This window comes from Anomaloglossus baeobatrachus, chromosome 5 (assembly GCF_048569485.1).
Source record: "Anomaloglossus baeobatrachus isolate aAnoBae1 chromosome 5, aAnoBae1.hap1, whole genome shotgun sequence".
NCBI classification, from domain to species: Eukaryota; Metazoa; Chordata; class Amphibia; order Anura; family Aromobatidae; genus Anomaloglossus; species Anomaloglossus baeobatrachus.
In genome coordinates, this window is record NC_134357.1 from 23,078,293 (window position 1) to 23,092,955 (window position 14,663).

The window sequence follows — 14,663 nt, forward strand, 5'->3', positions numbered from 1 at the left end:
AAAATTCAAACGGTCAGTTACATAGAATGTCTGAGAGTTCCGACAGATTTAAAAACAACATTAATACATTTTTCGTCCAATCACATCCAAAGCTGCACTCGAAACTCCAGATGTAACATGAATGCAGCTTTGATTGTGAAATTTAACATTTTATACAGAGCCAAATTGCAGAAATTATTTCCAAAGTGGACGTACGCGTCTCTAATTTCCTAACTTCACCTCTCGTCTCACCAGACCTCATGGAGAGTCTACGCCAGGCGGAACTGAAAAACTGGAGCCTGGATCAACATCACATCGCCAGCTTGTGCGACTCCTTAAGTCATCTGCTAAGTCACACCGGACTCCTGCCTCCCACCTCCTCGCATGGGCAAGCAGCGCCCTGCCAGGCCCAATTAATGCCCCCCACTACCAGCAGCGCCTGTGCCCTCCAGGGAGCAAAACCGGGCCATACCATGGCAGGTAGGAATGGAATCTGCAGGATTATACAAAAACAGCGCCACTCCAGTCCACAGGCCGTGTGCGGTATTGCAGCTCAGCCCAATGCAGTACCGGACGCAACCTGTGGACAGCGGTGGCGCTGTTTCTAGAAAAAAAAAAAGCAGCCATGTCTTTTTAATCCTGGACGACCCCTGTAAGGTGCATGTGATCTCATATAACTTACAGGAAGGGTGAAGTTTTTTTTGTTTTTCAGAGTATTTGTCATTACCCTAATTTTGGAAGTTCCTAATTTACCTAATATGATTTATTTCTCCTAATTTACTAACACTTTTTTTTTTTTTATTTCTAGTCACCTCTTATGGGCAAAACCAGCAGCCGCCAGCATCCTGTGGTCATACTTTCACTGCTCCCCCTGGGTATCCTATCCAAACCCAGGCCCCTCCAACATACAGCCAGCAAGGTGAGGGGCACCGGAAACATGATAACAAAAATTTAAAATATTAAAAGGGAGGTTGTGTTGGGCTTTACAAAAACAGAAAGGACTTTGTGCCTCAATGCTTTATACTGCAGCTTTGCTCTCCTGAAAAATTGCAGGGGAGAATTTTGTTACTTCCTCGACTTTAGAAAACCGGCATCAAAAAGAAATAAAATTTGTCTTAAAGGGAACCTGTCACCAGATTTGGCGACTATAAGCTGCGGCCACCACCAGTGGGCTCTTAAGTGCCTTGCGAAAGTATTCAGCTCCCTTGAATTTTTCAACCTTTTCCCACATTTCAGGCTTCAAACATAAAGATAAAAATTTTAATGTTCTGGTGAAGAATCAACAACAAGTGGAACACAATTGTAAAGTTGAACGAAATTTATTGCTCATTTTAAACTTTTAAAAAAAATAAATAACTGAAAATTGGGGCGTGCAATATTATTCATCCCCTTTAAGGTATAACCTTTTGTTGCGATTACACCACAAGTCTTTTGGGGTATGTGTCTATCAGTTTTTATGTTTTGGATCATTGTCTTGTTGGAAGACAAATCTCCGTCCCAGTCTCAGGTCTTTTGCAGACTCCAACAGGTTTTCTTCAAGAATAGTCCTGTATTTGGCTCCATCCATCTTCCCATCAATTTTAACCATCTTCCCTGTCCCTGCTGAAGAAAAGCAGGCCCAAACCATGATGCTGCCACCACCATGTTTGACAGTGGGGATGGTGTGTTCAGGCTGATGAGCTGTGTTGCTTTTAGGCCGGCTTCTCACTTGCGAGTTTCTCGCAGTAGAGCAATGTGAGAAAATCTCGCATTGCACTCGGACACATGTTAGTGAATGATTCAGCTCGCATTTGCAATTTTTTTTTCTCAGTCCAAATCGGACTGAGAAAAAAATTGCAGCATGCTGCTTTTTTGCGAGTTTCTACTGCGAGTCTCTCCAATGCAAGTCTATGGGAGCGTGTAAAAAATCGGATGTCACGGGACGGCGCGCACACCATCCTAGTGACATCCGATTTTCTAAATACATTTCTCGCATGTTTCCTAAAACACTGGAAACGAGTGATGTCTGTCAATCACTATTCTCTGTCAGCTGGTCTCTCCCTCTCGGTCTCTATTCTCTCTGTCGGTCGGTCTGTTGGTCGGTCACTATCTCTGTCCCTCTCTCTCTGTCCATGTCGGTCTATCCCTCTCCCCCCCTCTCTCATACTCACCGATCACCAGTGCGGCGCTGCACGGTATTCACACTGCTCTGGCGGCTTCTCCTCTTTTGAAAATGCCGGCCGCTCATTATTCCATCTTGTATTCCCTGCTTTCCCCCGCCCACCGGCACCTATGATTGGTTGCAGTCAGACACGCCCCCACGCTGAGTGACAGCTGTCTCACTACAACCAATCACAGCAGCAGGTGGGCGTGTGTGAAAAAAAAACTTTATTTGAAATAATAAACAATAACAAAGACCCTCGTTCACCAATTTATTAAGTACGCAAAAAACCCATCCTTGTCCGACGTAATCCACAGAGGTCCCGCGTCGCTTCCAACTCTGCTACATGAAGGTGACAGGAGCTGCAGAAGACACCGCCGCTCCTGTCACCTCCACGCAGCAACTGAGGTGAGAAGCGCGATCAGCTGATGTCAGTCAGGTAACTCATGGCCACCGCTGGATCCTCCAACAGTGACAGCAAGTCACCCGAGTGACAGCGATGAAGTCACAGGTGAGTTGCGGTCACGGAGGGAGGATCCAGCTGGCCGTGGGTAACCTGAGTGACAGCAGCGCTAATAGCGCTGCTCAATTCAGTCACTCAGGGGATTAGCGGTCACTGGTGAGTCCTTCACGGGTGACCGCTAATCAGTACGCGACACCCAGACAGAGCCGCGGGATGACAATGAAGTCGGGTGAAGTTCACCCGAGTTCATTCTGATTGTGCGGCTCTGTCTGTTTCTGCTGTCAGCGGCTATTCAGCTCTGCTACATGGCTCTGTCTGTGGCTGCTGTCAGCGGCCATGTAGCAGAGCTGAATGGCAGATGACAGCTGCTGAGTAAAAAAAGGATCACACATGGATCACACACGCATTGCACACGCACTGCAATCATGATAAAAATCTCAGGATCGCCGTGCAGTTGCATTGCACTCTGACCTAACGTGAACTAAAATCAGCCGAGTTTTTTTCAGCCAACTCGGACAGATTTTACTCGCATAGATGTGTTTCCAGCCTTACACCAAACATATCGTTTGGCATTGTGCCCAAATAGTTGGATTTTGGTTTCATCTGAGCAGAGCACCTTCCTCCACATGTTTGGTGTCTCCCGGTGGCTTGTGGCAAACTTTAAACAACACTTTTTATGGATATCTTTGAGAAATTGCTTTCTTCTTGCCACTCTTCCATAAAGGCCAGATTTGTGCAGTGTACGGCTGATTGTTGTCCTATGGACAGACTCTCCCACCTCAGCTGTAGATCTCTGCAGATCATCCAGAGTGATCATGGGCCTCTTGGCTGCATCTCTGATCAGTCTTCTCCTTGTGTGAGATGATAGTTTGGATGGACGGCCGGGTCTTGGTAGATTTGCAGTGGTATGATACTCCTTCCATTTCAATATGATCGCTTGTACAGGGCTTCTTGGGATGTTTAAAGTTGTCGAAACCTTTTTTTAACCAAATCCGGCTTTAAACTTCTCCACAACAGTATCCTGGACCTGCCTGTTGTGTTCCTTGGTCTTCATGATGCTCTCTGCCCTTTAAACAGAACACTGAGACTATCACAGAGCAGGGGCATTTATACGGAGACTTGATTACACACAGGGGATTATATTTATCATCATCAGTCATTTAGGACAACATTGGATCATTCAGAGATCCTCAATGAACTTCTGGAGGGAGTTTGCTGCACTGAAAGTAAAGGGGATGAATAATATTGCACGCCCCAATTTTCAATTATTTGTTTTTTAAAAAAAGTTTAAAAATAAGCAATAAATTTCGTTCACCTTCACAATCGTGTCACTTGTTGATTCTTCACCAGTACATTTACATTTTATCTTTATTGTTTGAAGCCTGAAATGTGGGAAAAGGTTCAAAAATTCAAGGGGCCTGAATACTTTCGCAAGGCACTGTGTATACAGCATTCTAACATGCTGTATATAAGAGTCCCGCTCTGTAGAACATAAAAAAAATCCCTCTATAATACTCACCTAAAGGTCGGTGTGGTGCAGACTGGTCGGATGGGTGTCTCCGTGCTCCAGTACCAGCGCCTCCTCTTTCGGCCATCTTTATCGTCCTTCTGAAGCCTGTGTGCATGACGCATCCAACGTCATACACACTCGCCGCCATTGAGGTCCTGCGCAGGCGCTCTTTGATCTGCCCTGAGCATGGCAGATCAAAGTATTGTAGTGCAAATGTGCAGGACCTCAATGCCGGCGAGTGTGGATGACGTAGGACAGGTCATGCACCGAGGCTTCAGAAGGACGATAAAGATGGCTGAAAGAGGAGGCGCTGGTACTGGAGAACAGAGACACCCATCCCACCGTTCTGCACCGCACCGCCCATTAGGTGAGTATTATAAAGTGATTTTTAAGTTGTACAAAGCAGCCTGGGCTCTTATATACAGCATTCTAACATGCTGTATATAAGAGCCCACTGGTGGTGGCCGCAGCTTATAGCCACCAAATCTGGTGACAGGTTCCCTTTAAGTGGTGTTTGGATAGTTGTGTGACCAACCTATTACTTTTTAGAAAATGGGGAAAAAAATGGGGCACGGCCTTCAGCGCTATAATGTGTGTCATGAATCTTTGCCGGTTCAGGGCTTGCATATATTTTAGCACCAAGATCTGCATTAATAATTAAATAACATGGGAGCCTTAAGAAATGTGGCACTCCCTATTACCACGGGCTCGAGGTTCAAAATTAATGTACAAAATGCCAGTCTTAATAAATTTCCCCAAATGATTTCAAATTCGGCTCCAAAGTGTATTTAGTGTCTAAAGTTGTAATAAAACTGTCTCCCATCTTGTTAGCAGTATCCACCATACTTTACACTACAGCTCTGCTTAAAGGGAATCTTTTAGGTGATTTTTTTTTAGTACAGTGATAATGTTTTATCTTTAGATATGGCTTAAGGAGACTTTTCAGGATCAGTAAGTTTTTTTGCTGTACATTATCCTGTTATCTTGTTGTAAGCTCAGTAGAATTCAATGTGACTTAGTAAGTAGTCCAGCATATGTAAATACAAACTGCATATTCACTGCTCCCCACACCCACCTCTCAGCGCTGGCATCAGTGATGGTAAATCTGAACTGAATTTGCACTGCTGCCTCCACTCATACTCCCTCTCTCACCTCTGTACTGGGAGGTGGGAGCAATGAATATGCAAATTGTATTAACATACACTTGACTAGCCTGCACCAGACACTGAATTCTATGGAGCTTACAGCAAGATAACAGGATAAGGTAGAACAATAAAACTTACCACAATCAAAAATGGAAAGGATCCACCACTTAACATTAACTCATTAAATGCATAATACAAATATAAACTGTGAACATAGAGAAGACTGACAAAAAAACACACCTGGGTCTGATTTACGTTTGGAGGAACAACCTGCTGATCCTGAAAGATCTCCTTAAGCTCTTAAGTTTTCTTGTTCTACCTTATCCTGTTATCTTGCTGTAAGTTCCATAGAATTCTGTGCACACTAGTCAACTGTATGTAAATACTATTTGCATATTGACTCCTCCCACCCCCAGTGCCTTCACTAAGGGGTACTTCTCACATAGGGAGATCGCTGCTGAGTCACGTTTTTTGTGACACAGCAGTGACCTCATTAGCGAAGTCGCTGTGTGTGACACTGAGCAGCGATCTGGCCCCTGCTGTGAAATCGCTGCTCGTTACACACAGCTCTGGTTCATTTTTTTGGATGTTGCTCTCCCGCTGTGAAGCACACATCAATGTGTTTGACAGCGAGAGAGCAATGCTCTGAATGTGCAGGGAGCCGGTTTCTGGCAGCCTGTGGTAAGCTGTAACCAAGGTAAATATCAGGTAACCAAGCAAAGTGCTTTGCTTGGTTACTAGCGTCCGCCGCTCTCAGGCTGCCAGTGCCGGCTCCCTGCTCCCTGCACAAATAGCCAGAGTACATATCGGGTAAATAAGCAAAGCGATTTGCTTATTAACCCGATGTGTATCCTGGCTAGGAGTGCAGGGAGCCAGCGCTAAGCGGTGTGCACTGGTAACCAAGGTAAATATCAGGTAACCAAGCGCTTGGTTACCCGATATTTATTATTTATTATTATTATTTATTTATAGAGCACCATTGATTCCATGGTGCTGTACATGAGAAGGGGTTACATACAAAATACATATGCAAGTTACAGTAGACAGACTAGTACAGAGGGAAGAGAGCCCTGCCCTTGCGGGCTTACATTTTATAGGATTATGGGGAGGAGACAGTAGGTGGGGTGTAGATTGGGCGGCAGCTCCGCACGGTGGTCGGGCGGCAGCTCCGCACGGTGGTCGGGCGGCAGCTCCGCACGGTGGTCGGGCGGCAGCTCCGCACGGTGGTCGGGCGGCAGCTCCGCACGGTGGTCGGGCGGCAGCTCCGCACGGCGGTCGGGCGGCAGTGAGTTCATTGTAGATTGTAGGCATTTCTGAACAGGTGGGTTACCTTAGTTACCAAGCGCAGCATCGCTTCCATGCGTCGTTGGTGGCTGGAGGCTGGTCACTGGTGAGATCTGCTTGATTGACAGCTCACCAGCGACCATGTAGCGACGCACCAGCGATCCTGACCAGGTCAGATCGCTGGTGGGATCGCGGGAGCGTCGCTAAAGTGTGACAGTACCCCAACACTGCTGAGAGGTAGGAGGGTGTATGGATGGGGGCAGCAGTACAAATGCAGTTCAGATTTACGTTCATTGAGGTCAGCACTGAGACATGGAAGCAGTGAATATGCAGTTTGTATTTACATATGCTTGACTAGTTGCTATGTCACACTAAACTTCATGGAGCTTACAACAAGATAACAGGATAAGGTAGAACAATAAAACTTACTGATCCTGAAAGGTCTCCTTAAGCCCTAAGTTTTATTGTTCTACCCGATCCTGTTTTCTTGCTGTAAGCTCCATAGAATTTAGTGCCTCAAGCACTCTGGTCATGTGTATGTAAATACAATTTGTATATTCACTGCTTCCCCAGCCCAGTGCATTCACTAACACTACTGAGAGGTGGAAGGGTGTATTGGTGGGGGTAGCAATGCAAATTCAGTTCAGGTTTACTTTCACTGATGCTAGCATTGAGAGGTGGGAGCAATGAATATGCATTTTGTTATTACATATGCTTGACTAGTTACTAGGTCACACTGAACTCTATGGAGCTTACAACAAGATAACAGGATAAGGTAGAGCAATAAAACATACTAATCCTGAAAGGTTTCCTTAAGCTCTATTTAATGATAACATTCCTATTGTACAAGAAAATCACCTTCAATTCCCTTTAAGGGCTTGGAGAGGAGTATTAACTTACTTTCATTAGGTTATGGCACTGCCCTGTTTTCGGCTTTGCGTTCTTTTTGCTTTCTGTTAGCAAAATGGGGACAGGGGTCAACCTGATGACGAAGGGCAGCAATCAGAAACGCCTTTTACATTTGTGGTCATTTACCGTTTTTCTTTCCGCTCACAGGTCGCCATTCTCAGCGCGCTCTGTATCCGCCAGCTCGCCAGGTACTCCGTTATCCTCCCAGCAGCGAAGAAATACAAGACGACTTTGACTGGGACTCGATCGCTTAAAGACTCTGCACTGCGGATCCCCAGGCGAAATGCAAAAGAAATATAGGAGAGGGTGAAATCCTCCCTCCACGTGTATAGATATATATAAATATATAAATGTATATCTTCGCCCGACAATCAGGGCCGACGGGCCCCTCTCACTGGATACGGAGACAATTCATGAAGATAAGCCCCTTCCCATACACAGACTTCACTATCTCTCCCTCTGTGACACTGCTGAGTATCCGGCGAGGATGGCGATCCCCTCCGGCCGCCTCGGATTTCTTAGTGCCAAGCAGTGGCGGTGTCCCCATGGGAGAGGGCATTCACAGTGTCTCTGGGGAGGGCACGGTCGCCAGTCTACCCAAGGCCAACTTATTTATAAAGCGTACGTATATTGCACAGCACAAAGTGTTATCCAGGAGTCTGCAGCCATCTTGGACTTGAGACGTTGGTGAGATTTCCTACAGACTTTCATGACTTTTGGGCAGACCCTCGTCCCGAAATCCCAGAAACAACTATTTGCAAACCAGCGCAGTCGTCCGTCTTCTTTGTATTGCTACCCGTTGGATGTCTCTTATGCTTTTACCGTTTTGTTGTGAAGTTCATTACTGTAGTGGTATGTGGCACATAGAGCGAGCGGACCCGACGATGCCAAGCGGGGCATATCATGGTTTGCACATCACAAAAATAAGGATTTTTTTTATTTTTTTTTTGGATAACAATTTCCTCCATCATTTCATCTTTTTGGCACGGATTCATTTTTTTCGGTTTCCATCTTGGATCGTTACAGGAATGGCGATAATGGCTCCTGGGCATGGATGCTACATAGAAACACGATGCCCACCACGGCATGTGCAATAGTGAAGAGTCTGTGCCTTGTTGAGAAGCACAGTCCCATAGGCAATGGCTATCCTGGCCGTATGTGGACAGTCCACTAGTCAATGGTTATCCTGGTCATATATAGGCACAGTACTCTAATTAATGGTTATCCTGGAAACTTGTGGGTCCGGTCCTATAGATAATGGTTATTCTAGGTATAAGTGAGCACACTGTTCTAGTCAATGGTTATCCTGGTTATATATAGGCACAGTCCATTAATCAATGGTTATTCTGGTAATTTGTGGGTACAGTACTCTAGGCAATGGTTACTCTTGCTTGCATGTGGGCACAGCTCACTAGGCAATGGCTATCATGGTTATATACAGGGAACAGTCCTCTTAACAATGGTTATCCTGGTCGTATATGGGCACAGTCCACTAGTCAATGGCTATCATAGTAATATATAAGCACAGTCTACTAATCAGTAAGTATTCATGTTAAAAGTAATGATGGAGCCAGTTGATAATTTTATGGGTACAAGCCACCAAATAGCCATTATGCCGGTGTAGAGTACAAGCCGACCAATATTCACAGGCTGAATACAGAACATAAATCGGGCTGACCTCCCGCATCATATCAGTAGTGAAGAGCGGGCACTACCATGCTCGAGTGCTCGGAACTAGTGATGAGCTGGCACTACCATGCTCAGGTGCTCAGTACTCGTAACTAGTGATGAGCGGGCACTACCATGCTCAGGTGCTCGGTACTCGTAACTAGAGATGAGCGGGCACTACCATGCTCGGTACTCATAACTAGTGATGAGCGGGCACTACCACGCTCGGGTGCTCAGTACTCGTAACTAGTGATGAGCGGGCACTACCACGCTCGGGTGCTCAGTACTCGTAACTAGTGATGAGCGGGCACTACCATGCTCGGGTGCTCGGTACTCGTAACTAGTGATGAGCAGGCACTACCATGCTCAGGTGCTCAGTACTCATAACTAGTGATGAGCGGGCACTACCATGCTCGGGTGCTCAGTACTCGTAACTAGTGATGAGCGGGCACTACCACGCTCGGGTGCTCAGTACTCGTAACTAGTGATGAGCGGGCACTACCATGCTCGGGTGCTCGGTACTCGTAAGGAGCAGTTGGATGCTCGGATGGACGCAATTCAAGCACCCAAGTATAATAGTCAATGGAGAATTTCCCAGAAAAATGCTCGAGTCCCCTATTGACTTCTTTTATACTTGGGGCCTTGAGAGGAGTCCACCATCACTACTTTTCAGGGCTCTTGTGTTTACATTGATGCGTAATACAAGATAATAGTTTACATTTCAGCCCATGTGAATATCCGCTACGAGGTAAAAGATCCAGATGGTCATATAGTGTCCTAAAAAGAGGTTTATACAATCCCGGTCAACGAGTGCCCACATCCATAGCGCTCACGTTCTTCATATTGCCAGATTGGGCAGTGTCCTGCGGTTACGGGATATCGTTTCGATCCTAGAGCATGGCCACCCAACGGTGGAGAACCACCAGACCTTTTCAAGATATCCATTTTTGCGGTTACTGATGCCTCGTGGGTCAGGTCAGTGTGTACAGGGCATTTCCCCTACAGTAAAATGTCTTGGTAAATACAGATTATGAATTTGTCCTACAAGGTTATGATGTTTTTGGCTGGTGGTTGCTCACTTAATGATGTCCACAGCAGTCGGACTTTTCGCAAGTCAATATTTTGGTTCGGTAGACCTTCAAAAAGGAGCAGATGTTGGGGGACAATTGGTGATTTTAGTGATATAGATTTCTGAGACAACCAATCTGGAAGCCATACTATACAACTCCTGTAAAGACTAATTGCCTGCACTGCTTTGTTTCTAAAAGTCTTCGAAACTTGGGTGACAACTCGTGAGGACCGTGTCCCTGAAATCGATCTGTGTGACAAAGGGCGGCCCATTGACTTTTCGTCATGCGTTCAAGCCATATAGAGAGTACCTTCAGCGTCCTGGTGCCCAAGGGTGAAACAGTGTAAAAGTTGTGTTTATGGCTGGTCCATCGGTGATTACAAGGGTCCGATCTTGACCATCCTCATAACGCCATAGTTTTTTCTACAACCCTGGATGTGTAGTGTTTTTCAGTCATGCCTACCTATACACGGTCCCGATTGTTCCACAATCACGGTCATATTTCCCTCCATTTTGGCCATTCCCACGTACAAGGTGCCATAACGTTAGCCCGGTCCAGTCCAGTTCATACCCAGAGTTTGCAAACTTAATTTTCTTCGAAAACTTCATATCCGTTGTAGGATCTCGTTTACATCGATCTTTGGCTGTTGAGTGTTGGAGAAAAACAGCCGACGATCCGCTCTGTGATCGTTAAACACAGCCGCCATTCTCTCCGTCGAAAGCCATCTTTGTGACTCCCAATTATTTTTCTGTTCAGAATGAGGTTCAATGGACGCTTATTAAACATATCAGCAGAAAGTGGCTTCGCTTGATGTTTTTTTTTTTTGTTTCGAATGACGATACTAGTAACGGATGAAACGGGCGCAAAGGAATTACACAAAAATGAGGCGAAACATCGTACAAAATGGATGGATTTATATAAATAAATGCACAGACGTACATATAAAAGGTGAGGTTGGGTAGGTCACGACATCGCAGCCTCTCACCGGCACGCTGCCTGATAAATACAATATTAACCTATGTACATAATAAGGTTTTTATTAAAATATATAAATATATAAAAATAACTGTATAGAATAACATTCATCCTGCGCCCGGGAGGATAGACATATCGGACGCTGGTCGCTGAGTAATACTTTACAAAGAGCAATTCCATCCAGTAGGGATTCAAACATAGCAATGGGCATCCATATATTAACGTGGTGGTCCCGTCTGGACACATCTTACGTGGGATCAAGCCGTACCCATGGCACGCTCCACAGCCAGCTACTGGTGATCATAAACAATATGTGAGTGTTTGTCAATCCCTTTGGAACAGATGTAAGGGTCAGGCATGTTGGATCCTTGGCACAAGAAGGTGTTCGTTTGCGGCTTACGTCCCTTCGAGATTGCATACACTGGGAAACAGGGAGATTCGGAATGAAGGCGTTTGACCGTGTTCACATGTTGGTGCATGGTCGAATCGCAACACCCAACCGGTGAACAGGCCCTGATGAAGAAGCCTCTGAGGGCTTTGAAACGCGTTGACCAATACATCACATTTTATCTACATCATTTGGACTGGTTTGGCGGCGCAGGAGATTAACCCTTTTCTTCCTTCCATTGTAAATATATACCTATGAGACAGTTACAGTCAAGAGGTGTTGCGACTGGAACAAGGACTGAAAAGAGTGCAGGGGGACCCAAGTCCACCCCACAGATAGCTTTTATGGATGGAGCAACGTCCATGTGATCACGTAGGAAATAGGGTCTCTTGCTCAGGACCCCGCTGTCCGTAGGACTTTTATATGACCTCGTATGACAAGGCACTGTCCAAAAAAAGTGTGAAAACCAAAAAATTAGAACCATGTTTGGCCTCCTTCACTACAACTATTACAAGAGCCAGAAACAGGTGATCGGAAAGGGTGTGTTATCTTTTTGCATTTCCAACCTCCCAACCAAGAATTCCCACCAGGATTGGGCTAAGTGTGAATTTACACACTGGATGGAATTACCCTTTAAGTCGTCACAAAAGTTTGAAAAAATTCACTATACATCCATACAACAATCACACATATAGCACAGCGTACTGTACATCACTCGCCAACATTCACAACTACGTCCTCATGGCTACGTCAACATGCTCCACAAACTGATTGTCATCGCGATCGTAGGTCGAGTGCAAATATCGATACGCAGCTGCATCTTGACCGCACCACACATCTCCACTCATTAGGGAAATGCTACTTAAAGAATTTCCTCATATACAAGTACTGGTTCGTTTTTTCAGACCTTTTTTTTTTACCTACCAAATGACTATTTAAAAAAACAAGTTTACCCTGTTTAAAAATCAAACTAACTTCTATCATGGCAGTAGATATCCTTATGCCAAGCAATGCATTTGTCCAACATTTTGGGACTATAATAAAGCTATCCGCTACTGGGGATTATACATTCATCATAGTTCAAACATCAAGGTGTTCAACGGGCTGTGGAACCCACAATAAATTAACACTTCAAGCTGACATATCAAAACGAAGTAATAGGTTGCTAGATTTTGTGCTAAACCTGCCCTTAAGGATCCTATTCATTCAAGGTAATGTGAAAATTTGCTTACCACGACACCTATTAATGTCTATCATCCATAAATAGTCCCATTTTTGCTTTAAGTGATGACAAAAGTTAAATTGAGTCATTCATGATGAAAAATGAAGTGCTTTGATGAGACGCAGTGGTGCATTTTAAGGAAGGGGTATATTTACACCCCATTGCGGTACCCAAATTCCATAATAAAATTAATGTCTGTATCATAACAAAACACAACTCTGACCTCTTCAAACACTATTTTGAGCCAGATGCAATGATACAACTCTAATTGGGTGTACAAGATCCACATGTAAAGGGTTCAGCAGCCTTTAAGGCTATGTGCCCACGCTGCGGATTTTGCGCGGATTTTGCCGCGGATTTGCCGCGGATTTACCGAAAATCTGCAGCACCGGCACTTCCAAGCCATTTCAATGGCATTTTGGAAATGCTGTGTCCATGCTGCGGATTTTTCCGCGGCGGATTTGCCGCGGATTTTGATCCGGAAAAATCTGCAGCATGTCAATTATTGTTGCAGATTTTGGTGCGGATTTTGGGTATAGAATGGGGGAAAAAAAAAAAATCTGCATCAAAATCCGCGGCAATTTCGCGGTAATCCGCGGCAAATCCGCGGCAAAAATAAGGTGCGGATTTGCTGCGAAAGTCGCGGATTTTCATGCAGAAAAATCCGCAGGTACATTCTACCGTGGACACATAGCCTAAGATTCCAGCTGTTAGGAGACTAACCTCTTGTATTTATGATAGCCACAGGCTATAAGGTCATGTTACGAGTTGTGGCTTCATTAGTGCGGTAGTTTTCTGATCCATGCCCTAAATCAGTGTTTCCCAAACTCCAGTCCTCATGACCCCCAAAAGCTCATGTTTTCAGGATTTCCTTAGTATTGCACAGCTGAGAGCAAAGGTGTCAATTTCTGATGTCTTGATAATGATTCCATCGCTTGTGCAATGCTAAGGAAATCCTGAAAACATGATCTGTTGGGGGCCCTGAGGACTGGAGTTTCTGAAACACTGGTGATATGGCAAAACAATCTTACCATAAAGATGTCCATAATTGGCAAATAATCTCCCAAGTACTATTTTGGCATTACTGATTACTCACAGCATAGGATTTCATAGACAAAAGGTTTCCACCATGTTGGAAAATTCTGATGAAAAAATGTAAGTTTCGCTAATGAAAATGTTTTTAAAACAGGGCTGGAGTCAGACCCCATTTCGGTACCTAAGAGTTTAAGAACTAGAAACGTCAAGTATGGTAAATGTATCACTATAGCGAGGATTGATCATTTTTAGCATGCTCCTAGTCACCAAAGGACCTTGACAAACATGTACAACCAAACATACAAAGCGCCAAACACACGACAATCACACACAAGCTATCCTTCAACAGACAATATAGTCAACATCATTGGACCTTTGATCACCAACCCACATTACATTTTACCATTGCAACCTTGTTCGTAAAAATGCTCAGTGATCATTCACTTATAATGTAACTGAACTAGACTTCCAAAAAACAAGTAGAAGGGGAAGAAACCCCTTTTACATGCTACAATTGCTGTTTTCTGACTCCTCTGCCTCAGGGACCGATCCTGTTCCTCAAAGGAAGCGAGACTTTGCATGCTTTCATGTTGACCTACACATTCAGGTTGTGGAAAGGCCAAGGCTGCGGTTTAAAGTGTCATCCAGGTGGATAGTTTCCCTCTCTAGCACTTGAATTCTAGTATCAGAGGTCACGGCAGCTAGTGAACGAGTCAGATTTTGTCTAAGGCACATAAGGTCATCAGTCGTACGGGAACATCGCTGTATGTAACGGGAGCGGTGTCCACGTTCTGTCTCGAGCTGCGACTTTAATGAGGAGATCTGTGGGAGAAGAGACATGATCACTGTATGTGTTACGTCTCTGGACCTTTGCA

The 14,663-nt window shown here is 44.9% G+C and overlaps 2 protein-coding genes across 4 annotated transcripts in view; one reads left to right on the plus strand and one right to left on the minus strand.

Moving 5' to 3' along the window:
• The window catches only part of FOXJ2 (forkhead box J2), a 31,579-nt gene extending 20,610 nt beyond the window's left edge, over positions 1–10,969 (plus strand). For all 3 annotated transcript variants that reach the window (XM_075348271.1, XM_075348269.1, XM_075348270.1), the window contains exons 9-11: positions 235–459; positions 788–898; positions 7,578–10,969. In XM_075348271.1, coding sequence (XP_075204386.1) covers positions 235–459; positions 788–898; positions 7,578–7,684 — 443 coding nt within the window. In that variant the 3' untranslated portion in view covers positions 7,685–10,969. The remainder of the gene's footprint in view (positions 1–234; positions 460–787; positions 899–7,577) is intronic.
• A 102-nt stretch (positions 10,970–11,071) lies between these two features.
• Positions 11,072–14,663, minus strand: part of LOC142310687 (uncharacterized) — an 80,799-nt gene continuing 77,207 nt past the window's right edge. The window contains exon 18 of the mRNA XM_075348268.1: positions 11,072–14,610. Coding sequence (XP_075204383.1) covers positions 14,392–14,610 — 219 coding nt within the window. The 3' untranslated portion in view covers positions 11,072–14,391. The remainder of the gene's footprint in view (positions 14,611–14,663) is intronic.